Source organism: Theropithecus gelada, chromosome 9 (assembly GCF_003255815.1).
Source record: "Theropithecus gelada isolate Dixy chromosome 9, Tgel_1.0, whole genome shotgun sequence".
NCBI lineage: Eukaryota > Metazoa > Chordata > Mammalia > Primates > Cercopithecidae > Theropithecus > Theropithecus gelada.
The window spans coordinates 85,101,183-85,127,981 of NC_037677.1; the positions used below are offsets into that span (position 1 = coordinate 85,101,183).

Here is a 26,799-nt window from a genome sequence, read left to right on the forward strand (position 1 = left end):
TTTCCAGCCTTCAGAGTAGAACTGAAACACTGGCTCTTCCTGAGTCTTGAGCCTGCCAGCTCTTGGACTAGAACTATACCACTAGCTTTCCTGGGTGTCTACCTTGCTGAATCATCCTGCAAATCTTGGGCCTTGCCAGCCTCCGTTAATTATGTAAGCCAATTCCTTATAATAAATCTCTCTCTTTATCCATACACACATACACACACACATGCACACACACATATACATATATACCCTATTGGTTCTGTTTCTCTGGAGTAGTCTAATAAACCATCATATACTGAATCTCAAATGGAGAAATAGTTTAAGCCAGAATGGTATTTATTATGTTCTCATGTTGTATTCAATCTCACTAACCTCTCTAATGCCCAGTATCAAGGATTCTTGAGGTTCTCAATAAGCAATATTTGATGATAAAGACCAAAACAGTAATTATGCTAGAAATGGCTTATAAAAAAATTCTTAGCCTACATCCTTTCTCAGTTATCTTGACTAGGGTACTTAACTAAATTATGATTCATCAAGAAGCTTCATTCTGTTTTTAAAAAAAATCATCAATTATCTAAGAAAAATTCTATTTTCTTTTTTAAAAGATCCATTTTCAAAACACTCATAAAACATATAAGGAACAAATGAAAATCCTAATAGAAAATGGGCAAAGGTTATGAATAAGATATTCACAGAAGAAAACTGCAAAGAGCTGGCTAACAAAACAAAAAAAATGCATAAACTCACTTGTAATTAAAGAAATGCAAAATAAAACCACAAAGAGATCCAATTTTTAACCTATTACACTGGCAAAAATTAAAAATTTCCATTATATCCAGATGTGGGGAAAGAAACATTCTCATCACTATTGGTGAGATGTTCTCTAAGATGAATACACAGCACAACCTAGCTAAGTTAAAAATGCACATATCGTTTGGCATAGCTATTCTTCTGTGAGGAACTGATCCTAAATAAAGGTATGCTTCCAAAAGCATGTCAACAGTAGACATGCAGCAATGTTTGTATTAGCAAAAACCAAAACAATCTTCCAACCCCATACAGCCTAAATATTTACCAGAAAGCTAATAGTTAAATAAATGATGATACACATATGTCATAAATACTAGACTATCATTAAAGAAAATGGATTATACTAAATTTGCTGATATGAAAATAGATCTAAGATATGAGTCAAACAAGGTATAGAATCATTTATGTAAAATTATCCCCTTTGAGTATATTTTTAAAAGAATATAAAGAAATATATATGTATATATATACATGCATCTATAATATCTATATTATAGATAAATAGAGACAGCCATGTAGCTCAATAGAGAGATGCATAAACATTGTTCTGGAAATATACACTGGAAACTTATCAATGATTACTTTGGGGAAGGACTAGCTATTGATCAGCAAATAGAGCACCTAATTTTTATAACTTCCTGTGTAGTATTAATATGTAACTCTGTGTGTAACTTGTTTTTAAATGCTAATTTTAAAATTTAGGCAGAGAAAATCTTACTCCTACCTGATTCTTTCAAGTAATGCTTAATAATTGAAGAAATTCCTTGAGGTGCCACAAAGTTGCAGTCTCCTGCTTTCATCACCATTCCTTCAATAGGCGAGGTTAGAGGCCTCAAAATGCCATGGGCTAACAGTTCATCATAAAAACTGAAATAAATCAATATGTATATTTAATGTAATCATATACCATGAATACCTCTAAAAGACTATATTTTCTTTCAATAATTCTCAGAGGTTATAATTCAAAATCATAGATATCTTCCTATGAATATTTTGTATTACATAAAATGTATATTTTGTGTTAAAACTTATAATACAGGTGAAGAAGAGAAATGTTTTGAGAATCCATAGGTCTTTTGCTGACATTAGTAAAAGGCCTATTTCTCTGTAAGTACGTTTTTGAAGTAAAGTTAATGAAAGCAAACAAATTTATTTAGTATATCAATTTTAAATTTGGTTCAGAAGATTGACCCCCATCACAGCTAGTTGCCTTCTTCCATAACACCAACATAGTAATTGATACTTATTGAGCCCTTACTATGTTCCATTTATCAGCTAATCTAACATTCACAACAACCCTATGACATCATACAACTGCTAAGATTGATTCCACTTCTCGAAACTAACTCACCGTTGGTGCTTTTTGGCATAATGAAGAGTGCAGGTGATGTACTGAGCACCCAAGTCAGCTGTGCACTGAGGATTATGAGGACTGCTGGCTGTAGTCATTCTTCCACCTTGAATTAATCACCAGGAAAATGTCTTACTGCATTAGAATGAGCCTTAGCAATTAATTCAATGCATCTTTGGTTACCCCAAACAGATTACTTCAAAAATATCTTAAGAAACTCTTTTAACTTGAAGTATTTGATAGATTGTGAGATTTTAGAAGAAAAGGAGTCGTGAACAATGTAACAGTCTCCAGCACCATTATAGTGCACATATTTAGTAATAGGAGTCAGCGAATGGATAAAACTAAAAATGATGAATGAAATGTCAGAATAAATGAGTCAGCTAATGCTCTTTCATTCATGCAGTCAATCTTCATCAGAATGACAGGATTCTGCAAACTAGATCTTCAGAAAGTCTTGGTCTGTGATCACTTTGGGAGTCTCATAATCTGCAGAAAGCTGCAAAGCCAACAAACAGACCAAGGCAAAAATCTATTTATTAGGGACAGCAGTAGGCCCAAGCTTTGCAAACTCGGGTCCGGGCCCCTCCCACGCCGCTCTCTCAGGTCTCCCTCTATAGACCGCGGAGTACTCCTGCCCCGCCCCCACCCTCGCCCCTTCTTGGGCCTTTTCCCGGGCGGCGGAAGTCCCCGATCACGTGACGAGGCGCGCAGCTGAGCGCATGGGCCGGGCTACACCGCCTCTCAGGGAGCTGAAGATCTAGCGTTGTCGCCTTAGACTTTCTCGGATGCGGGCCCACACCACCCCCGCAGGCCGGCCGGCTGGCCTCTTTTCCCAGGTTTCGGCGTTTAGACAACTCACCTGAGTCCTCAGCCTTGTCCCACACAGCAAGGTACAAGGGACGGGACGTCTGCCTCCTCAGCAGCGCAGCGCATAAGCTTCCTGTCACCCCGGCGCCCACGATCAGCACCCGCGCCATGGCGGTAGGGAGCCGCGATCCGTGCTGAGTTTCCGCGGCGGGGCGGACCGGCCCGGGCTTTGTGGAAAGATGGCCGGACCGGCGCTAGCGCTCTTTGGTTCCGTGCTCCCTTCGCCGACCTGGGCCCTGAGCTGTCCCTCCGGCCGGCCTGCAGGGGGCGGAGAGGAGGCGGTCGGAGCTGAGAGGCCCCTCGGTCCTTGACGAGTAAACCTGGGGCTGCGGAGAATCGGGGCTGTCTTGTCTCCTCGCTTTGGGGGCCAGGCGCATCCAGAGAAGTTCCGCACTCCGGGCTGCCGGTCGCCGAGAAAAGCCTGGAAATGGTGTGGACTATTGTTGGGAGAACCCGCCTCGCCACAGAGCTGACGTTGACCACAGCAGAGAACCAACCTACCCTATCTACTATGATAACTCTCATGCCCGTTGGGATTTTTGCTATTTTACTATTCTAGATTTGAAAGTGGGAAGAAGAAACACCAGCGATACCACGGGCAACCTTTCCCCTAATGCTTGAATGGCCACTATTAGTAAAATAGACACATCTTTTGGAATCTGGGAGACATTTTTCTTAGACCCGGGACTTTGTGTAACCTTCCTGAACCTCAATTTCTCCATCTGGGAAATGGGAACAATAACGTATACCTTTCAAACTTGTGAAGATTAAAGACAACGGTTGATTCATCAGAAAATTCCAAATTACTCTTCAATAAGTTCTATGTCAGAACGCATTCCGTATGTTCTAAGGAATATAAAGATGAACAAGAGAAGGATTGGTGCCATTCCCATTGTTTTTTTCCCCCTCCTAACATTGTACTGGAAGTTCTCAATGAAACAACAAAAGGCAGTGAGAATACTGAGCTATTAAAAAATAAATAATTAAGTTACACTGACTTGCAGATAAATTATTACCTGGAAAACTAAGAAACTGAACAAGTATCAGAATCAATAAGAAAATTGACAATGGTAGCCAATTATAATGGAAACATTTAAAAATCAGAATATTTACTTCATGTCCCCATCATGAAAAAAAAATACCATGCATCAAATGGGTGATGAATTAATACTAGATATGTCTAATGAAAGAACTAGAAGAAAATGTAGGCGGGCATATATGACTAAGAAGACATTGTTAAGCATAAAAATGAAAGATGGAACTGAACAGAAAAACAATACATAATCATTTACAACTTGTGTGTTACAAAATACACAAAACAAAATACGAATAGTAAATTTCTGAAAGGTGTATGAAAGATTAAAGTTAATATCATTTAAAAACATGATTCAAAGTCTTAAATACACAAATGACAAAAGCCAAAAGGAAAATGTGTATATATTGGATAGAGTTCTTGAATAAAAAGAAATACATAAGTCCAATCAGCATGTGTTTAATTTTTTATATTCAAATACAAATTAAAATGTGGTACTATTTTTCATTTGTTGAGTTTTTTGTTTTTTCTTTCTTGAGACAGCGTCTTGTGTCACCCAGGCAAGAGTGCAGTGGCATGATCAGGGCTCACTGCAGCCTTGACCTCTTAGGCTCAAGCGATTCTCCTGCCTCAGCCACCTGAGTAGCTGGGACTACAGGTGCCCACCACCACGCCTGGCTAATTATGTGTGTGTGTGTGTACTTTATGTAGAGATAAGGTTTTGCTATGTCCCCCAGGTTAGGAATTACTTTTGTAAATGTAAAAATGTCTTTATTTTCAGGGATACAGCAAAATACACAATGGTATATTACTGATGGAAGTGTTCCAGACAAATTTTTCATAATACAGTCTGATACTGTGTCAAAAGCCTTAAAAATATGCAGTTTAAAGCAACATTTATCTTGCAAAAATAGTGTACAATTATACATTCAAGTTTATAATTTTTTGGAAATTAAAAGTTCAGATTTCTCTGAAATTAAAAGCTTAATGTGATCACAGCCATAGCCCTAAAATCTCAAAATCGTCAATCTGGAAAGGACATTTGCAGTAATCTATTTCAACTGCCCTCTGCACCATTTTATACATGTTAATACAAACAACAAGTTCAAGTGAGTTTGCCCAAGGTTACCTATCATCTCAATGGTGAAGCAAGAGCAGGCCTTCATGGTCTTCTGAGTCTGCTCTCCTGCTCTTTTCCATCCTTTCCAGCTTCCTCATTTCTATTAATAATTTGATCATCATGGACAACGAGACTTGAAACTTCATAATTATCTTCAATAGTTTCTTTTTTCTCATCCTTGATACCTATCAGTCCTCAGGTCTTTTTGACCATTTCTCTATTGTCTCTTGAATGATCCAGTCACATCAGATTGTACAACAGAAAAGTTACTCAAATTCCATTTCCACCAGCAATGGTGGAAAACACTGAACAGAATATGGTCAAGTCAGAACTTCTTCTTCACTGCACTCTGCCCACTGTGAACATTTAACATTTCAAAGAGTAATTGCCAAAAAATGAATTCACTACTTCAGTTCAAGCCGTCAGGTTTTTTCTTTTTTTTTTTTTTAAGCCAGTCAAATTTAGCAGTGGAGGGCTGTATACCAACTTTAGTGACACTAATGTTAATAAATTCTGATAACCCACTACCATCACACCAGTTCAAGCCATCAGTTCTTACTTGAATTATTACTGTAGCTTTCTAACTAGTCTTCTTACTTCCCAGTTCTGCACCCAGCTTCTAGAAAAGTCATTACCATCCTCAAAAACTTTCTGTAGCTCTCAGTTTCATACAGAATTAAGTTCCACTGAATTAACTTGGCATAAAAAATATTCAATATATTATTCTCATCCTACAGTTATCACTTACTTTTGTACCTTCATTTGTTCTGCGCTATGGCTAAACTGAATTTCTTTCTTTTCCTTGAACACATCCTCAGATTTTCCACTTATCTATGGCAGAAGAAAACCTTTACTTACGTTGTTCTCTGTATATACAGCATCCTTTTTGACTTGCATCTCCTGTAGTTGTGAATTCTCATTAATACTTCACAGTCTTTTTGCTTTTTCCCTATGATCATACGCTCTTTCAAAAACAGTTATCCAGAATTTTGGATTGCTATGGTCATCAAATGGAAGTAGCCATAGCGGTTTGCAATTTCTCATTACGCCCCAACCTCCAGAATGGGTTACACCTGATTTCACAGTTAAGAGAGTAATGGGTCCTTGGTTGACTACTTAGCAGTAGTACAGCTTTCTGGAAAGGTAAGAATGACTAGATGACCTAGAGAAAATTAGGACTGCAAGATAGGTGAGACAGTCCCCATGTCTAATATTTATTTTTCCTAATCACCATGACCTTTTCCCTTGACTTTTTTCCTATTCCTGATATTTTCAAGGCTGACTCCTTGAATGACTTCATTCAAATCAGCTTAAAAGTCACCTAAAAGAGGTCTTCTCTAACCACCTGACCTGAAATAGCCACCCAGTGACTCCCTATTCCATTACATGATGGAAAAATGAATGCTTTATTTTCTTCATCTCAATCCCTTTTAGAAGTAATCTCACTTTTTTACCTGTTTACTTATTTATTATCTGTTTTTCTCCTACTAGAATTTAAGCACCAAGAGGATAGAAATTTTGTCATATTCAGTACAGTTTCCCTGGCAACTAGAATCAAATTTAGAATTCTCAGAGACTATGAGAGTTCACTATCTGTTCGCTAGAAGATATACAAGACTTTTGAGGATAATACTTAAATCAAGATAGGCCATATGGTAATTCAGTTGGATAATGATCAGTGACGTTGAGCTTTTTTTCGTATGTTCGTTGGCCACGCAAATGTCTTCTTTTGAGACCTAACAATACTTTTAAGACTGTTGATTCTATATTTGAACTCCTTTAAGTCATTATAGACTGCATAGTCACTACTTGTTACTGTTATTACAATAACTGCCAGACAGAAAAATAAATCTACTTCAGACTTTTAGGGAAGTTTCATATCTTAATAATTGTAATTGCTTTTTAATGGACACTAGCGGGAAACTATCACTTCTGTAGTGGTTTTCTCATTTTTGTCAAGATGTGAATGTATTTGGATTAATGTATGGGAAAGAGGCTTGAAAAAAATAGGAAGCTGAATTTAATATTGTCTTGAGCTAAATGTTCTCTCTATTTATTTTGTTGTTTAGTATAATATGCTTTTTCTTAGCTTTCCTATGACTCTGCTTAGCAACTTTTGCTAAAAGAAACACAGTATATGATTGACTACTTTGAAGACACATACATTGGACACTTAAAATCAACAAAAGCAGAGAGGTACGATATAATACTTTTCATTGTCGTGTGTTGTACCTAGAGTCAAACTAATCATTTTAATGGCAGAAGTTAAAGAAACATAATTCTCAAGTCATCTTTTAGGAAATTCTAATTAATATTACAGATATTTGATATCTTCATATTTTGTTTAAGTACTTTTGCTAAATGGGTGACAGCTTTTAAAAATCATTATTTAAAGTTCTGGCAACCTCCAGTTTTAATGCTATGGTACAAAACTGCACTTTTTTACTCACTTTCATCTTTGACTGCCTTATGAAAGTTTGCCTCTCAGCAGAGCAAAGCACCAGTGATTTGCTCCATGGAATAGTATCTCACCAGGTAGCCAGCATGGATGGAAAATTATGGCAAGTAACTTAAAGTGAAGTAATAATGATTACCTGCTCCATTAGGTACAAGGTTTACAGGCCAAGGTAATATTTTAATCTAGTAGTGGTGATTACTTCTATGATATCTTGCATGAACTTAATAAATAGTAAACCATTTTATCCAAATTATTATTTCAACATGTAAGTATTGGAAAAATTATTGTTGAGATAGTTTACATTATCTTTTTTGGTAAACCTTCAAAATCCAGAGTGTATTTTACATGTATAAAAGATCTTAATTCTGGAGCTAAATTTGTATTAGACACACTTGAGGTGTTTTTGGATTTCATAAAATTTACATCTACAACAGTAGTTTCACATACCTAAATTGTTTGAAACATATTTAAAAGTTTCAGTAACTGAATTGACTATCAATAAATCATTTTGTCTTATATTTGCATGTACTATGACAAAATTATTTATCTTTTTTAGAAAAATTGATTAGACTTGGAAGTAAAAATGTATCAACTTAAAAACTCTATTTCTTCAAGTTAAGTATATTTAAATAGCTCATGTCAACTTAAAATTATTAATATCAAATTCAAGTTTGAGTTGCAAAGCAACTCAATTTATTAATATCAACTATTTTTCTTGTAGTTTTGTAGCCAATTTATATAAATGCTGCTGTTTAGAATTAAAATCTGCATATTGATTCATGTTAGAAAAATGTGTACATCATTATTATTGAATTGCATTATGGAAAGTTTTCCTTTCAACGTAAAGTCTAGTAGCTGTTTATTAAGGTAATAAATGAGCTTTTCCATTCAGCATGATATGGATGAAAAAACATGTCATCCTGCCATTTTCTTGTTTCAGTTATGGGATATTTGACAAGTATTGCTTTTGTTTCAAGACAATCTTGAATTGGGATTAACAATACAGAAAATCTTATAAAAATTTAAAGTTGTATTTAACAGAAAAATATTTTACACTGCTTTAGCTTTCATATTAAAATTAATTTAACTAAAATAAAATATTTAGTTTCTCACTGGCCACATTTCAAGTGCTCAATGGCCACATTCTAGACTTTGGTGAACTTTTTCACTAGTTGCTTTGTGTGGTTGATGAGTCATTGCAAATAATAAGGTTAATTTCATTCAGTTAATTTCATTTCATTTCCCATTGGTGGTTATTAGGCATACCACAACTATATGTCAAAGGCTTATACTTCTGTGTTTCCTTTGTATTAAAATATTAAAATTTGGGTAAATATTTGAGGCTATAAATTGGGCAGTCATAACCTACATGCCTGGAACAGTCCAGAGTATGCCTATTTTCCCAAGATAATTATCAATAGAATTTTATTTTAAAAGATATCTTGTTTCAGATGATAGTCTATACATTCCTTCTAGAAATAATGCAAAGCATTTTAAAACCTCAGCTAGAAAGCAAGCAGTGTGTAGTAATACATGTAGTTAACACATGTACAGACAGAGAACGTATTCCTTCCCAAGCTATTTCCATATACTTATCTGAGACAGCCCATGAGGACAGAGGACTGAGTAGACTTGCTGCCTGCTGAGCACTTTTCCAAAAATACAACCAAAGAGGAATATCTAAATGTGATTCCAAATGTTATAAAGTTTTTCTACGTGCAGTTAAATTAGCAGCTCTTGCTCTTCTCTTTGGTAGAAGATATTGGTAATGCTGTTTTAAACTTTGCTGTTGCCTTTAATGAAAACCACAGATATTATACCAAATATAAATACTTGGACCAAAGGAGAGAAGTGCAGCTTCTGTAAATTAAAGTTTTAAGTTAGAAAGTGTTTTTTAAAAAATGAATACACTTTAAAACTTTCAGAGCTACAGATTTTTTTTTTCAAGTTATCAGTGCACTGGAAACTGGACTAATAAATGTATAAGAAAGACATATCAATTATGTGCATGTAAATTATGTCCCTAAATTGCTTGTAATTTGTTCTCTTGAATAAGGAGGATTGTCACATATTAATGTCAGCTATATGACAGGCATTACACTGATAACATCATATCACATTGATCAAATTTAAGTTTTATAACAATCCTGAGAAGTAGGTATTAGTTGCATTTTGTAGGCAGGGAAACTGATGATCAGAGAGGTTAAGTAATCTGCTTTCAGTAACCTAGCTAGTGAGTGGCGAAGGTAGGGGTCTTATAATCCTTGGATTGTATCCTTCTAGATATAGTGGTTGGCTTATTATACAAGGCTCATAAGATTAGTAAGTCATGCTTTTGCGGGGAGAATCTGGATGGCAGCCTCTGTGGGTCCCTGGTTTATTGTTTTAAGAAAAAACTTAAGAGTTCTGCCTTCGTAGAATTTAGGAGATTCAAAAATCACCTATCTGTAAAAAAAATAAAATGAGTTGCTGAATGAAAGTTATCCAAGCTTCCAAATCTACCCTTTCTTTTAATTTGTAATACGTGATAAAGCTCTCAGAATTGGGCTGAATAATACTATAATGGAGACTTCTGAGAGTGAATTTATCCACAAAATAGGGTAGCCAAAAAAGCAGGGACTTTGAAATTAAGCAGTCTTGAATCTGAATTCTGACTGCCAGTTATACATTGTATGGTTTTAGCCAAGTTATTTAATTCTTCGAAGCCTCTGTTTCCTCACCTGAAAACAGTAATATTTCCTACCTCACAGAATTATTTGCTGCAGTTTTATAAATGGTATAATTTGCTGCAGTTTTAACTGTATAAACATCTTCCTTTTATATATAGGTCCCAAATGTGGTATCTTTTCACAATGATATATTTTATCCGAATTTTTCGAATTACCCATGGTGTCTTTCAAAATCAAAGATCTGCGAACCCTGAAGCAGATATGAATATTGTAAGTTGTTAGAAAATAAATCTGTACTGCCAAAATAACAGAGAATGCTGCTCTTCAAATTTGGAATTTTAATTTAATAGATTTATAGTCAAATGTACATATCTATATTCACATTCTATATGTTAATGTTTCTCATCCACTATTCTATAGCTTAGTTTCTCCTTCAGCCTTATTCTATCTTTGTAATGAAAAATGTGTAAATATATTCATACCTTCACATATTTGAAATATATATTCATATATATGAGGGTATGAATATATACCTCCTTCTCTATATATTTACATATATACAAATTTCAGATATAAGATTAGATATACACATAGACATGCAAACATTTATGGATGCATATATATTTTTAAATTGTGTATACGTGGATAGGTAAAAGTATGAGAGACTAGTAGTTAAAAAATAAAATATTCTTGAGATATCTGAGGGTGAGGGTTGGTTTGTTTGTTTATTTATTTTATTCTTTCAATCCCTAGTATATAAAACTGCTGCTCAGTAGGTGTTTAAAAATATTTATAAACTGACTGAATCAGCAAATTAGTGAAAATAAAAATAGATAGGCCTGAGGTTGAGAGAGAACACCAAGGTTCATTATCACATAATGCGTTAGAAATAGCAAACCATTCAACTTTATTCGATAACAATTTTATGCTAAAAGATTTGCTTTTTCTTTATCTAGAGCCAGATTATTTCCTACTGGGGCTACCCTGATGAAGAATATGATATTGTAACCGAAGATGGTTATATCCTTGGCCTTTATAGAATTCCTTATGGGAGGACAGACAATAATAAAAATCTAGGTAATATTCAATTGAAGATGGATTGGTGACCATCTAGGGCCTGAAGTTCTTAATTGTTCTAATTGATGGAGAATGTAGGACAAGAAAAGCACCTTAAGATTAAGTGAATACTTAACTTCCCATGTGTCTTCCCACATGCCACAAGAAGAGACACGCAAGAAGATACATTGGCCTTCTGGTCACAGAGAGGTTGTGATGGAACACAAGCTGTTCTTCCCAGGTTTCTTTTGTGGATCACTTGGCTCTTACATGTTGATTCTCTAGAATTTTCTTTTTCTGATGAGAAATTAGAAATGCTGTGAAACACAATAACATTATTATGCTCTAGATTTTGAAGAAAGGCTGGTGCAAATTTCCTTCTTCGTCTTTGTCATTCTCTCCGCTAGAAACAGCAGAGAGATGAGGTTGGTAGCAGCCTCAGGGCTCTTTATTCCAACAGTAAGTACATTTGAATCATTAGAGTGTGGTGAAAAATGCACTGGAATTTGTTAGGAGATCTGGGGTATAATCCTAGATCTGCCACTCACTAGTAGAATATGTAATGAATTACTTTTGCTTATTCATATAATTACCCAAATAAAAGCCAAGTATTTTCTTTTCTCCTTAGCTTTTCTTCCTGAAAGTATGTTTCTTTCAGAAGGAAACAGAATGTGAAAAAAATAGAATGTTTCTTATATTATAGGGCATCCTCTCAGGTTATTTTGAACATTAAAGTACACTTCAGAGAGGATATTAATTTGAAATGACCTTAATTAACATAATTTTGCATATTTATAAAGGTTACACCCAGTAGCAGAAAATCTTAACATAGATTTTATATAATAATAGTATTTATCCCCCAAGCTAAGACCTCATTTTGCAAGTACTGTATTAAAGACTTAAAGATAATTTTAAAACACAGCAAGTGCCTTAGAGTGCTCTAAAGGCAGAGTCTGAGAGAGGGGTTCAGGTACATGTGACTGATTGGTGAAATACTGTCAGGAGGCAGTAATGTGGAAATTAGGATAAAGTAGGGTAAGGAGTTAAGGAGTAATATAATATGACTCAGCTTGGGGCTAGCTAAAAAATGATCTCAGAGAAGTTCAAGGTTCCCATAAAAATTACACTACAGAGGTGGTTCCACCTTGAGATTAGAGAGCCAGCTTTTTGTGTTCCTATGTCAGTTAATCATTGCCTGAAGGCTACCCCTAGAAGGAGGTGTGATCTCTTAGGTGAGGCAGTTCCAATTTGGCCGAGAAAGGAGCAATAGTGAGCCCTTCAAAAGCAATACTAGGGCCATAACTAGTATTCATAAATGTCCTCCTCCACCATCCATTCTAGGTTTCTCTACTCTACCTCTTAGCTAGCTTGCCTGATGAGCAATAGGAAACCCTTAAAAAGCAACCGAAGGCCATAACTTGTACTCATAAATGTCCTCATCCACAATCTATTCTAGCTTTCTCTACCTCTCAGCTAGCCTGCCTGATAGGGTAAGCTAGGCCCTCATCCCTAGGGGCTAACATATTCATATCAGATGATGGTTGTACTTGTTCGTGTACAGTTAAAACTGGGCATAGAAGTAGGAAAAGATGACCCAGTGGATCACCTGAAGAGCAAATGTATTTCTCCCTTTCCTCATTTTGTATCAGCAGACCTACTTTCTTATGATGATAAGGGTCAATGAACTTCCTGGTCTTCAGTAATGAAGAGCCCACAGTGACCAGGCAGTAGTCATAGCTTTAAGTTTGTTAGGATGCTTACAGTGCCTTGGTGGTAGCATTTTCTCTCTGGAGACCAGGGCCTCTAGAGATGTAGAGGCTGAAACTGTGAGAACAGATTCCTAAGTGGGTTCCTAGGAGTGATGGCAAGCTCTTGTTCTTCAGACTCCTGTGTTCTACTTATTGGGTTATCACAAATATATTCTCACCATTTTTAAAAGATGTACAATAATTCCTGAAGGATAGTGCCCATGCTTACAGGATGTCATCTCTCAGCTGGATTTTTCCTGGCTGGCTTTTACTGAGCATTCAAGGGCTTGTTTCATTTTTCTATCAGGTTGGCAGCCTCTTGATGGGAGTTATATGGTAGGACCAGTGAATACTGTGGCCATATGCCAATGGATATGTCAACTTTGCTATGTAATTGATCCCTTATTTAAAATGTGTTACTTAAAATGTGTATGAGTGCTCGAATTACTATAAAATGTTTGATTATTCTCTCTCACTAAAATGTATATATTTAAGTGTGATGTGACCTAATTGCTCACTTGGTTATTTGAAAGACAACCGTTAGTGAACTGTATTAAACAGCTCTGTCATACAATGGGATTAAATCTTAGTAACTTACCCTACTTATGAAAATAATTTTTAAAAACTTTAAACTGTCATGTACTAAAAGTTTGAATTTCATATAAGAGATTTTCATATAGATAACCACAAAATTTATAAAGAATTTTCTACATTTTTTTTTCAGCTCAGAGGGTTGTTGTATACTTGCAACATGGTTTGCTTACATCTGCCAGCAGCTGGATTTCCAATCTTCCCAACAATAGTCTGGGCTTCATTCTGGCAGATGCTGGTTATGATGTGTGGATGGGAAATAGCAGAGGAAATACCTGGTCCAGGAAACACTTGTACCTGGAAACGAATTCCAAAGAATTCTGGGCTTTCAGGTACAAATAAAATGAAGTAACATTTCATTTTATAAGTGTATACAAATTTTTCATTTTGAATGAAATAAAATAAAATTTAGGTCTTACTCTTTTCACAATTTAGGACTTTCCATAGACCATTAAAATTTATGTGAATTTTGGCTTGAAAGTTAAAGAGTACTTGTGTGATTTTGAGTTTGTTACTTATGTTTCAGCAATAATCTTTATTTCTTACTTAGTACCTTACTGACCAACCCTATCCTTCCTTTGACTACTCTTCTACTCTATAACTCATATATTTTGTCTACCCTATTCTATTTTTCATATACAAACACCCTCTTTATAAGACTGCCTTGTGATTTTATTTCCTTGACTTTGAGTTCCCACAGAAGTCTCTATTTAGAAGATAATTATACCATATAACTTCCTGATTAATAAGAAAAGACAGTAGAAAATTGCCTTTATTCATTTACCTATTCATTATTTTCAAATATTAACATAACATTAGTAGAAAGTGCTATTTTTATTTTCCTCTTTCTTTTGTAGTTTTGACGAGATGGCAAAATATGACCTTCCAGCCTCCATTGATTTCATTGTGAAGCAAACCAGACAAGAGGAAATATTTTATGTAGGCCATTCACAGGGTACTACTATTGGTATGCCAAGAAAGATTATTGCTAATATCCCTTAATTTCTTTGTTAAGGTTATGCATATACTTGTTAAAGTTGTAGATAAGCTTCTAGACCTGTAAGTAAAACAAAAACTGTGAGACAAACATAGTATAGCAGAATGCCCTGGAATCTTACATGCTGCTTTGATCCCACACGGAGGCTTCTCTAGTCACAAGGAATTCACTGTAAAGACAAGGTTGGTTGTGGTTTTGTTTGTTTCAAATTGTATAAAAGTTGGATATCTATGTTATTTAAGATCAAAGGGAGATTGCCATTATTATGTGTTCTACAAATAGAACTTTCACATTATTTTTCCTTTCAAAAATGTAGCATAGGATTTTATGAGTGGAAAAGATGAAAACCTATGTATGTTTTTGTATTTAGGACTGATCAAACTTAAGAAATGCACAAAAATCAGGGAATTCTTTCTATATTTAAACATGACTAGAAAAGAACTTTAATCAGAACTCTAATGCCTGTCTAATATATAACAACTTTACTTTCAGAAATAAATTACCTATGACCTAACATAATTCTCTTGCATGGTACTATAAACCTCTTTACTCATGTTATTCTACTTTACAGGGAGAAAAAGCCATCTTATAATAGAAGCTAATATTAAGTAAATCGTTTCTAAGCTGAAGACTGTAATTTTCTTATAGAAATAATCCACTTCCTACTACAAAAAGCATGTTGAGTAACAATCTAATCCCATTTTCTACAGATCTTTTCTCTGACATGTATTAACCATATATGTGACTTTTAGTCCAAATTCTCATCAACTATTCAATTATCTAAAACCAGGAATGCCTGAAAATGTAGAAATAAGAAAAAAAATGAGTAATGAGTGTCGGAGCTTGTTGACTTATCACATGATATATAATTCTTTGGTTGTTTGGCTTCTCAGAACCTGACCTAAGTAAATAAATAATTAATAAATAAATAATCTATCAGAATATTGACGTGTAAGTAGATAGCTTGATAAGATGGCAAAGGGAAAAATGACTATTTTCACATTAATGCCTCAAAACTACCAATAAAATAAGATGCTTAGTATCCTCTGTATAAGATGATAAGGAATTTTAAAATATATTGAAGATAAATGTTAAAACAATGGGACATTTATTGAGCCTGTCACCTAAAGTGTAAAATTCACCTGTCTGAAAATTCATATATTTCATTGTCACCTTTGCAAGTTATAAAAAATGTTCAATATTGCTCCTGATTTTTAAACTGTGGTGTTACATGTCTGATTTATTGCTAAAGTATCATTCTTTATGGTCTATACATTGTAGAAACCTGAATTATCTGCATTATATTATGACCAATATATTACAATATACTGGGTGATTTAAAAATGTTTGATAGGTGAATTAAGAAATAGTTAATTGTTCAGAAACTATTTTTGAACTTACTCTTATTCTCCTTGGTGTCATCTCTTACATGCTAGTAATTGCTTAAGAATAGCTTACTAATTTATATCTTATTTTATTTTAGGTTTCATAACATTTTCTACTATACCAAAGATAGCTGAAAGAATCAAAATATTTTTTGCCTTAGCACCAGTTTTTTCCACAAAGTACTTAAAAAGTCCTTTAGTTAGAATGACATATAAATGGAAGTCAATAGTCAAGGTATGTTCTACCTTTATTTTATGTCATTGATAACCCAAAGTGATAATGGTATGCTTTCAAATAAGAGATCTTGACTATATTTAGACAACCACAAGTATGAATTGAAATTTTTGGTTTCATTTACACTAGATTCTTGCCTTTGTTTCTACAAAGGAATACAATTTTACTTATTATACCTTTAGAACCTCACTGTGAGAGGAAATCCAGTGGCCAAACCACCCTGCTTCCAAGTTTTTTCCTTTATTTGAAATTTTCAAACTACTGTGAGATAATTTGTTTGGTTTTATACATAGTGAATTATGACAACATTTCTTTAGTACTTATTGTGGTCATCCAAATGTGGATAAAATAAATTTATTTTACAGGCTTTTTTTGGCAACAAAGACTTCTTGCCTAAAACCTCATTTAAAAAATTCGTTGGTTCAAAGCTGTGTCCACTACAGATTTTTGATAAGATTTGCCTCAATATCTTGTTTATGATGTTTGGATATGACTCAAAAAACTTAAATATGGTAAGAACAAGTTGAATTTGAAATATGTATATTTTCCAATATTTGAAAAGTGTAATAATAATAGTGCTTGTGTTATACCTTGTGTCATTTTGTGGTTCATCCACATACACTAGTAGTCAGATTCTTAGCCTATCTGATTTTATGACTATACCAACATTGTACAACTAACTTGCATTAACATGCTAGGATTGTTTTACTTGCGTATTTGTCTTGTTGTCTGTAAATATTCGAGAGCAGCTGATGTGATGGGTATCTTTATTGACCTTTGCTACTGGGTATTAGTTTCCTGAGACTTCTAAGATTTAGTCCTCTTCTATTCAGTTGTTTCCGGTAACTCCATAACTCCTCCTGCTGGTTCCTAATACTCCTTCCCATCCTTGTTGATCCTTCCATAATTAGAATTAGTGCCTGCCAATTATCTTTAAGTTTCTAGCTTTTATCAATACTCTTGGAGTGGGAAACCATTGTGGTACTCAAGGTACTATTACCAAAACCTTTGGATTGATTGTGTATAGGTTCTCTTAAGGATATAGGCATTCATTCTAAGCATTTATCATCACATTATTTAAAGATGCAGATTTGGCAGAAGCAAATATGCCATTTGGACTACAGGTTAGTTCTTGTACCTGGACCTTTTAAGAGCTTCTCAAAGAGAGCCAATATAGACATTCAAAGAAAGAGAGGTATTCTCTTAATTCCCAAACACACTTTTATGCCACAAGGACATGTTTGTTGACTTTGTTGATTTTGTTCAACCTTATCTTATTTTCAGAATGCTATAAGAAACTCAGTTCTCATCTTTTCCACCCATAAAGGTATGAGCAACGTACCTTCTGCCAGAGAAGGCAAAAAGGATTACTTCCGTATTTCCTCTTTCTCATATTTTTCTGTTCATCTAGTGCTAAGCACCTACTATGGGAGGCCTGGAAGAATCATAAATACAATGTTTATTTTTACTTATCCATTCATTCTATGTTTTAGGTAGTATATTTGGCCAATTCTATATTTTTTGTAATTATAATGTGATGTCTCTGAGAACTCTTTTTTTTGTGTGTGAATTATTAGAAAAGCTTATACTCTGGTTTTCTAGCCTTCAAAACTGTGGCATTTCTTCTGCAACAGAAGTTGACAGTGTTGTAGATTGTAATATGACTGTGTCTTAATTTAACTGGAATTGTAGGAAGTTGGAAGTAGAAAATTTTCACGCACAGTGTGTTTGGAAATAGTTAATTGTGAAACTGTGGTTCAGCTTGAATCAGTCTCTTGAGCCTAGCAAGATCTGTGGAGGAAGTAGGGTCTGGCTTAAAATTGTTTGCTTAGAGCCAGTATGAAAAACCAAAAAAGAATCTGGTAGTTTGTAAAAAGGAAAACCAACCAGAGAATTGAAAGCAAGTTGTGAGAACTGAAAGCAAGTCATGATGCAAGGAAAAACAGATGACAAAAATGCTCACAATGTGACTTGGAAAATGTATCCTCAAACAACCAAAGTTTTGACCTTGTCCAGGTGTTATGATTTTTTGATGATGATTTACAAAAAAAAATTCTAACTCTTATGAGGGGAAATGAGCCTGAGATATCTGAGTACAGCTGTCAAGGGTGCGTGGTTATTATTTAGGTCCTTTTCAGGGAATGGATTCCTTCTTATCTTTCTGATAAAGGTGAAGTAGAGACTCTGGTAAACATTTCAGATTGCTCACAGATAGGCCTGACAGGTGTTTATGAAAGCTACTGTGCACCTCTTCATATGGAAGGATGAACAGAACAATGCAATTTAGGTTGTATAAGCCTCTGACCTACATTAAGGTAAACAGTAGTGACCCATGATGGAAGGAATATCTGGGGTGTACCAGAAAACTAAGCATTATATTGGAGCTTATTTCAAACACAGAGAATAATTATAATTAGAGGACATAATAAATATCTGAGTTTTAATTATAGAATGTTTCTGTTAAAAATTTCTGTACAGGCTATTTAACATTGTTCAGTCAGAACTTTATTTTTGACAGTTTCAAGTAGCCTGAATGGCAATGAAAACAAAAGACATTTTCTCTTTTTTATTGAGGTACAATTGACAAATAAATACATTGTGAAATAATTGCCACAATCAAGTTATTAACACATCTGTCACCTCACATAGTCACATTTTTGTTGAGAATGCTTAAGATCTATTCTCTCAGCATATTTCAAGCATACAGTACAGTATTATTAACTAGTCACCATGCTGTACATTAGGTCTCAAAATGTATTTACTATATAACTGAAAGTTTATACTCTTTGACCACCATGTCCCCATTTTTCCCACCTGCAAGACCCTAGCAACCATCATTTTACTCTGTTTCTATGAGTTCATCCTTTTATTTATTTATTTAATATTCTACATAGAGTGATATCATAGAGTATTTGTCTGTCTCTATTTGGCTTATTTAACTTACTAATGCCCTCCAGGTTCATCTATGCTGTCACAAATGGCAGAATTTTTTTTCTATGGTTGATTAATATTCTACGTGTATATATATGTGTGTATATGTGTGTGTATGTGTACACATACATACATATATATGTACATATATATGTATATATGTACACATATATACACATATATGTGTATTAACAATATTTTCAAATCCATTTTGACAGTCTTTGCCTTTTAATTGGATTATGGTATTTAGTAAATTTGTTTTTATATAATTATTAAGGTTAGATTTATGGCTATCATCTTGCTATATGCTTTTGATTTGTCCTATCTGGTGTTCTTTTTATTTCACATTTCTTGACTACTTTTGTGTTTCTGAAATACTTTTTAATATTTTATTTTATCTTATTTTGTTACAGCTTTAAAAATATTCTTTATTATTCTCTTAGAAATCATAAAATGTATCATGTATTATTACTTACATTAAATTTGTGTTTATATCCACATCCTAAATAATGCAAACACTTTATACCAGTTTAACTGGGATTCACCATTTGGGATACAGTGAGCTTCCTTCATCAAATTTAAACATTCTCAGCCATTAATATTTCAATTATTTTTTTTCTTTCAAAATATTGGACCACCTGACAGTGGCCAACATCTTTCCTTGCTCTATTTTTTGTGTGTGTGTGTGTGCTTAAGTTTGAATATTTTATATAGGTTTGAATTTGAGTTCAAAAATCCTGTCTTTTGCTGTGTATAGTCTGCTTTTAAATCCATCTAATAAATTTTAACGTTTATATAGTATATTTTTATTTTGAGTGTCCATTTGACTATAAAATAAATTCTAATTATCTGTTAAAATATTCTTCCTTTATGACCATTTTAAACTTTAAAAAATATTTTATTTAACATATTAATCATACTTTATTTTAAAGCTTTTGCTAACTCTAATGTTTGCAGCATCTCTGCATCTGCTTTTGCTGATTATTTTATGTCCTTATTGTTGGCTGTGTTTTCCTGTTTCACTCTGTGACTAGGATTGAATGCAGGGTACTGGGAATAGTATGCTGCACATTCTCTTGGTTAAATTACTGTCTTAGTGCATTTTGTATTGCTATAATAGAATACCCAAGACTGGGTTATTTATAATGAACAGAAATGTATTGGTTCACACTTCTGGAGGCTGGGAAGTCCAAGATCAAGGCACTGACATCTGGCAATGACCTTCTTGCTGTGCCACCACATGATGAAAGGTGTAGGGCAAAGAAGCAACAATGAAGCAAAAGGGAACCAAACTCACCCTTTTATTTTATTTTATTTTTTATTTTTTTTTTGAGATGGAGTTTCGCTCTGTCACCCAAGCTGGAGTGCAGTGGTGCAATCTCAGCTCACTGCAACTTCTGTCTCCCGGGTTCAAGCAATTCTCCTGTCTCAGCCTCCTGAGTAGCTGGGACTTCCGATGCATGCCACCATGCCCGGCTAATTTTTGTATTTTTAGCAGAGATGGGGTTCACCATATTGGTCAGGCTGGTCTCAAACTCCTGACATCAGGTGATCCACCCACCTCGGCTTCCCAAACTGCTGGGATTACAGGTGTGAGCCACTATCCCCAGCCTCAAACACACCCTTTTATAATGGCATTAATCCCATCCATGAGGGCAGAGCCTTTATGGCTCAATCACCTCCCAAAGATCCCACCACCTAACACCACCACAATGGCAACCAGCAGGAGTTTAGGAGGGAGCAAACATTCAAACCATGGCAGTTACCCTCTCAAGAGTTTTGGCTCATTTAGCTAATTGTCAGTGCCCATTTTTAGACTTTTTAGGGTTGGCCTTATTTTATTCACTTTTCGTTAATTCAGGAGACTACTTCTCCTGGCAATCTATGGCCTTTAGTCCAACTCCATAGCCCCCACATAGATCGATTTCTGTTTCTTCTGCCCAGCAAGGCTGCCATACTCTGTTTGGCTCTAATTCCCTGCACCGTATTGGAAAATCCACAGGATGAAAGTTGGGATTAGGAAAGGTTTGCTTCTTGTATTTTTATTCTCTTCAGGTTCCTGTCCTCTGGTGGTTGCTTTACAGTTTCTGTAAACCTGAACAATTGTTTTCTAGTTTGCATCCGATATCATAAAAAATATTTGTGAGGTTTTTTAAAATAATTTTTTTCATTTTTGCTTGTTCTTACATGATACTTCTCTCTTCATATACTTGCTTTTCTTTGACTGAGTAGAGTTAACTGATTTTGAGAAATTTTTACCAAGAATTAGATAGTAAGACAGGCCTTTTCTTCTTGTGGAAATAAATCTTGCTTGCTTTTTCAAGGCACCTGAGGTCACTTTGAGATCAGTACTCTACATGTCTGGTTCACTGAGGTTCCCAGGGACTATCTAGGCAATGCAAATATAGATTGCAGATTAACATCATGGCTTTACCTTGAGCACTATAGAATTTGAGGCCCTTATGGAGAGTGTTTCTTTTAAAATCTTTCAACTTTGACAGGCCTTAAACTTTGATTTTTTGTTTTTTTCAACAAGCTAAGGTCTCAAAATGAAACTTCACATTCTCTATGACTGACAACCTTAAACAAAGTGACTTTGGTTCTTTGTTTGTCTTTGAGGGTTCTTTATTTCTCTCCTCAATTTATTTTAGTAATTTACTTCTATCTTGTTAGTTCTTTCATGCTTTCAAAAGGTGTTTGTGTATGTGTGCGTATAGGCCTGTGTCAGTCACATTTGATTGTTTTCAGTAGGGTGAGTGACAGACCAAATAACTTAGAAATTCAAAAATAGCGTCTATATTAACGTAAAAATTGTACAATTGAATAAGTACATTTGTACATTTAATTAAAATATAATTTGATGATTTGTTTATTAATATTAATTTTAAAATAACCTAATTTTCTTGAAATAATTTAGTTCAATAAATATTAAGAGATTATGCTTTCTATGATTCAACTAATATAAAAATGCTTTTTTTTTTTTGATCCCTCAGAGTCGTTTGGATGTGTATTTTTCACACAACCCAGCAGGAACATCTGTTCAAAATATGCTCCATTGGAGTCAGGTATAACTGCTAAAGTGCATTTCAATACAATTTAATTTACGCTACTCATGGTTTACCTCATTATTCTAGGGATCATACCATGGCCATAGAGTAATAAATTTATAAGGATAAAATAAAATTATTATATATTTCTATAATTCCTTATAGTTTATAAAATACTGAGGCCAGGTGCAATGGCTCACGCCTATAATCCCAGCACTTTAGGAGGCCGAGGTGGGTGGATCACCTGAGGTCAGGAGTTTGAGACTAACCTGGCCAACATGGTGAAACCCTGTCTCTACTAAATACAAAAATTAGCCGTGTATGGTGGCACATGCCTGTAATTCCAGTTACCTGGGAGGCTGAGACAGGAGAATCGCTGGAACCCACAAGGTAGAGGTTGCAATGAGCCAATATTGTACTGCTGCACAGAGTAAGACTCTGTCTCAAAAATAAAGAAATACATAAATAAAAATAAAATGTTAGTATCATAATTTAATAAATCCTCTAAACCTAAGTAATATTACAGCAACATAAACATCAGTTTTACAAATGAGAAAATGTTACAACAGCAGACTAGGGATTATCTAGGCCATGTCCCACAATTGATTTGCCCAATGCTTGAAAACTATTCTACTTTTAAAAATCTGACTGGAACACAGTTAGTTATCCTGATGCCTACTCTGAAACGCTTTCACTAGACTGCACTTTCTCCTCTGTTAAACTGTTAACTCCTGAGGACCATGAAAAGTTTGTTCACTTTTGTATTTCCAAGGCCAACAGTTCTTAGCATATAGTAGATACTCAACTAATATTTGTTCAATTAATGATATTGATTAAAAAAAAAAACACTGTGAATGCAATCTTAATGTTGAAAACCAGGATAACATAGTAGAAAGAACACTTTTCTCAGATAAAAAGACCAGAAATTAAAACCTTTCTCTGGACCTTAGTGGCAGGGTGACATTGAGCATCTCATTTAATCTTCCTGAATCAGTTTCCTTTATTTTTAAAGTGAAATTAATAATTATCTGATTTGACTAAGAAAAATATTGTAAGAATTGAAAAGGCTAATGATTATAAATGTTCATTAAAGTTAATAAACACTAGGTAATTTAAAGTATGGTTAAGATATTGGGTAAGGCTTTTTCATTTACAAAAAGTTTAAATCTATAGTGTAATTGATTTGGTATAACTTACTGAAAACATTTATTGTAATTTATATTTAGGTAAGATAAGCTATACTTTATTCTCTGGTGATGGCTAGACTAGAAAAATCTAAACAATCTTTGCAATTATTTATCCATTGTAACAATGTTTATTGCACACCTACTATGTGTCTATACTATTCTGTGTTCATGGGCTACATCAGTGAACAAAACAAGAACTCCTGTCATCCTCAAGCTTACATATTATTAGTAGGTATACAGATAATAAACAGTAACCATGTCAACTTTAAAAACTATTATAATGTGTTAGAAGGGAATAGAACTATGGAGAAATTGGGATAAAAGAGTAGGGAAAAGGTATTAGGCATGCTGAAAAGTGGGTTGTACTTTTGAATAGAAAGGTTAGGCCAGGGTTTAGTGAGATGGTGACATTTGGTACATGGAAACTTAGCGAAAGGAGGCAAAAATAATGAGTAAGACAGGGATCTGCATGTCATTGTAAGGACTTTGGCATTCACTCTGTGTGAAGTGAGTAGGCACTGCATAATTTTGAGCAGGGAAGTGATATGACATAGTTTACAGTTTTAAAAGGAACACATTGGCTGCTATGTTGAGTAGACTATAGTAGGACAAGAGTGAAAGCAGTGAGAGAGTTAGAAAATTACTGCAATAATCCAAATGGGAATGACAACTGTTTGGACTGATGTGTTGACAGCAGAGATGGTGAAAGTGAAAGGAGTCTGAATAAACATATGTATATCATGAACATGCAGGCAACAAAGTTTAATGAAGGACCCTATAAGAGGTGAGAGAGAAAGAGAGTCTTGGATGATTCTAAAGTTTCTGACTTACATAAGGAAAAGGTAATATTGCCATTAAAGGAGATAGGGAGGTTTGATGATGAAGGTTATGGAGGAAAGGTAAAATAAGTTTTAAATATTTAAGTGATGACGTTGAGTAAGCAGTTGTATATAGGAGCCTAGAATTTAGGAAAGACTTACAAAAGAAGGTAAACATTTTGAATATAAATGACATGTAAAGCCAAGAGAGTGAGAATACAAAAAGCCAGGGATGAGAATGCAAATGAAGTGAGTATAGACAGAAAAGCAAGATCCTTTTGAGAAAGGATTGGGTACTGAGATCGGAAAAGATTAACAGGTCAGGTGGCAGAAACTAAATTGGCTAAACAAAGCTGAAAAGGAACAGCAAGTAAAAATGAAAATCAAAAAATTGTGGTATTCTAGGAGCTAGGTAAAGGAAAGATCTCAAGGATGAGGGAATGAACAACTATGTCAAATGCTGCCAACAGATAACATGAGAAAATTCCTCAGAATTGATCAAAGTGTTAGAAATATCAAGGTCATAAGTAACCTTGGCCAGAAAGTGGTGGTGAGGCTGTGAGTGTATAGGGGTAAAGAAAAAAGTGACTTCTGGGACAAACTCTGGAGCCCTATTGTTTGAAGCAAAGTGTTTTAGGTGGGTGTTATCTTAGTCTTAGTGCAAGACACTCAGTGTTGACCTCTGTTGATGAAGCTGAAGATTTGAGGGAGCCTGATGTTACTTCTCCCAAAAGAGGCCCCCCTCTGGGTAGAAAAAAGCCTTGGGTATATGTACATTTATATAAAGACAATGGAATTATTTCTTTAGATTCCCCTGCTCCAATCTCCAACCCCTTCCATTTATTTCTCTACTCAAAGGAAAAGAAGAACAAAGAAGCCCACCTGCATAAATACCAGCAGACCCAGTACAACGGGGGTATATATTGCATTGCATGCTTAACTTGCTCAGCTGCCACTGTAATGAACAAATGATATGGTCTTATTTTTTTGTTTCTCTTTCAGCTTCTAAATTCTACTCATTTGAAAGCTTATGACTGGGGCAGTCCTGATCTGAACTTGGTTCATTATAATCAGGTACATAATTCTCTATAAAAACTCTCTCCCTTCCTGATTTTTTAGATAACTTTTCTATAGATCAAGGATCAACTGCAAATCCCCAGAGTACAATAACACACTGATAAGGACCAGCAGATGAAGATAATATTTATTTGGATACATATTGTCACATCCAACCAAAGTGACTTTTCTATGTTTTCTATGTATTTTAACAACAAATATCCTGGATAAGTCTAGAAAAGTTGACAGGCAGTAGAAGAAGTCAATGTCTCTCAAGAGGAAAAATACTGAGTTTTTTTATATCCATAGCTTTCCACTTGGTTAAATGAGAAATAAAAGGCATAATATATTTATTGACCCTAAAAGCAGTTATTCTATTTGAAAAGATGAGAAAACATATATAATAATTAGGAAAAATTTGAAGTCAATGAGAATGTGGTAAAAATTGTATAATGACAAAATTATTGAAGTACTAGAACCCAAGTCTGTCTGACTTCAAAGTTTATGCTTTTCCTCCATACTTTTCTGCCTCAGCTAAACTCCAGGCTGATGTGATCTGTTCATATAAAAGTCTGATCTTCACATAAAATTTGAAGATCAAATTCAAAGAGATCAGAGTTGACATGGACTGCCAATACTTATAATTTATTGACTAACATATTGACAGTAATACTGCCACAGAAAATTGACTTAAAATCTTTCATATTTTATAAATAGTACTGAAATTATCTCTGTGAAGTGTTTGAATATTTTGAATTGGAACAAACTGTCTAGTTTAGATTTATGTATAACTTATTTTCAACTAAAACTTGTAATGCCTATTCATACTTTCATACCTTTGTTTCAACAAGTCCATTAAGTTGAATCCATTAGATTTGACTTATTTTAAAACGGTATTTAAACTCATCATTTTAAACAATTAGTAATTAAAACCTTCTAATGTATCATCTCCTATGAAAACTGTTTTTTCATTCATTTATTTTTAGACAACATCTCCATTCTACAACGTGACAAACATGAATGTGGCAACTGCAATTTGGAATGGTGAAAGTGACTTGTTGGCTGACCCTGAAGACGTTAAAATTTTACATTCTGAAATCACAAACCACATTTACTATAAAACTATTTCTTACTACAATCATATAGACTTTTTGTTTGGATTAGATGTCTATGATCAAGTTTACCATGAAATCATTGACATTATCCAAGACAATCTATAAAGAACCATGGCGCTGTGTGTTTAAAGATCTATATCATTCCTAATGAAATCCAATTCTTATTTTTTTAACTGTGTATGTTCTTTCATTTTTAAAACTAAAATATGTAGCTTTTCTGTCTATATTCTCATTGACCTTAGGCCCTCCAGTCATTAAATCAGTGTCATTTATCATCTCAGGGGCAATGGCAGATTATAAATCAATCTAAGAAGCCTGTTGAGTTTCAAAA

At 34.4% G+C, this 26,799-nt stretch overlaps 2 protein-coding genes across 3 annotated transcripts in view; one reads left to right on the forward strand and one right to left on the reverse strand.

The window, feature by feature from the left end:
- RNLS (renalase, FAD dependent amine oxidase) overlaps positions 1-4,497 on the reverse strand; it is a 321,473-nt gene extending 316,976 nt beyond the window's left edge. For both annotated transcript variants that reach the window (XM_025396729.1, XM_025396728.1), the window contains exons 1-3: positions 3,015-4,497; positions 2,153-2,258; positions 1,526-1,668 (exon numbers count right to left, since the gene is read on the reverse strand). In XM_025396729.1, the coding sequence (XP_025252514.1) occupies positions 1,526-1,668; positions 2,153-2,258; positions 3,015-3,132 (367 nt within the window). In that variant the 5' untranslated portion in view covers positions 3,133-4,497. The remainder of the gene's footprint in view (positions 1-1,525; positions 1,669-2,152; positions 2,259-3,014) is intronic.
- Positions 4,498-6,746: 2,249 nt separating this feature from the next.
- LIPJ (lipase family member J) lies at positions 6,747-26,639 on the forward strand. Its single transcript, XM_025397477.1, has 11 exons — positions 6,747-6,830; positions 7,245-7,371; positions 10,461-10,572; positions 11,259-11,379; positions 13,831-14,029; positions 14,555-14,664; positions 16,178-16,314; positions 16,680-16,826; positions 22,239-22,310; positions 25,300-25,371; positions 26,340-26,639. The coding sequence occupies exons 2-11, from the start codon at positions 7,313-7,315 to the stop codon at positions 26,571-26,573; spliced, it is 1,263 nt and encodes a 420-aa protein (XP_025253262.1). The 5' UTR covers positions 6,747-6,830; positions 7,245-7,312; the 3' UTR covers positions 26,574-26,639.
- Positions 26,640-26,799: the final 160 nt, after the last annotated feature.

Coding starts and splice junctions, on each gene's coding strand:
- LIPJ (XM_025397477.1), top strand. CDS start 7,313: ATGATTGACTACTTTGAAGACACATACATTGGACACTTAAAATCAACA. Junction 14,030..14,554: donor AAAGAATTCTGGGCTTTCAG/GTACAAATAAAA, acceptor TTTCTTTTGTAG/TTTTGACGAGATGGCAAAAT. Junction 16,827..22,238: donor ACTCAAAAAACTTAAATATG/GTAAGAACAAGT, acceptor TTGATCCCTCAG/AGTCGTTTGGATGTGTATTT.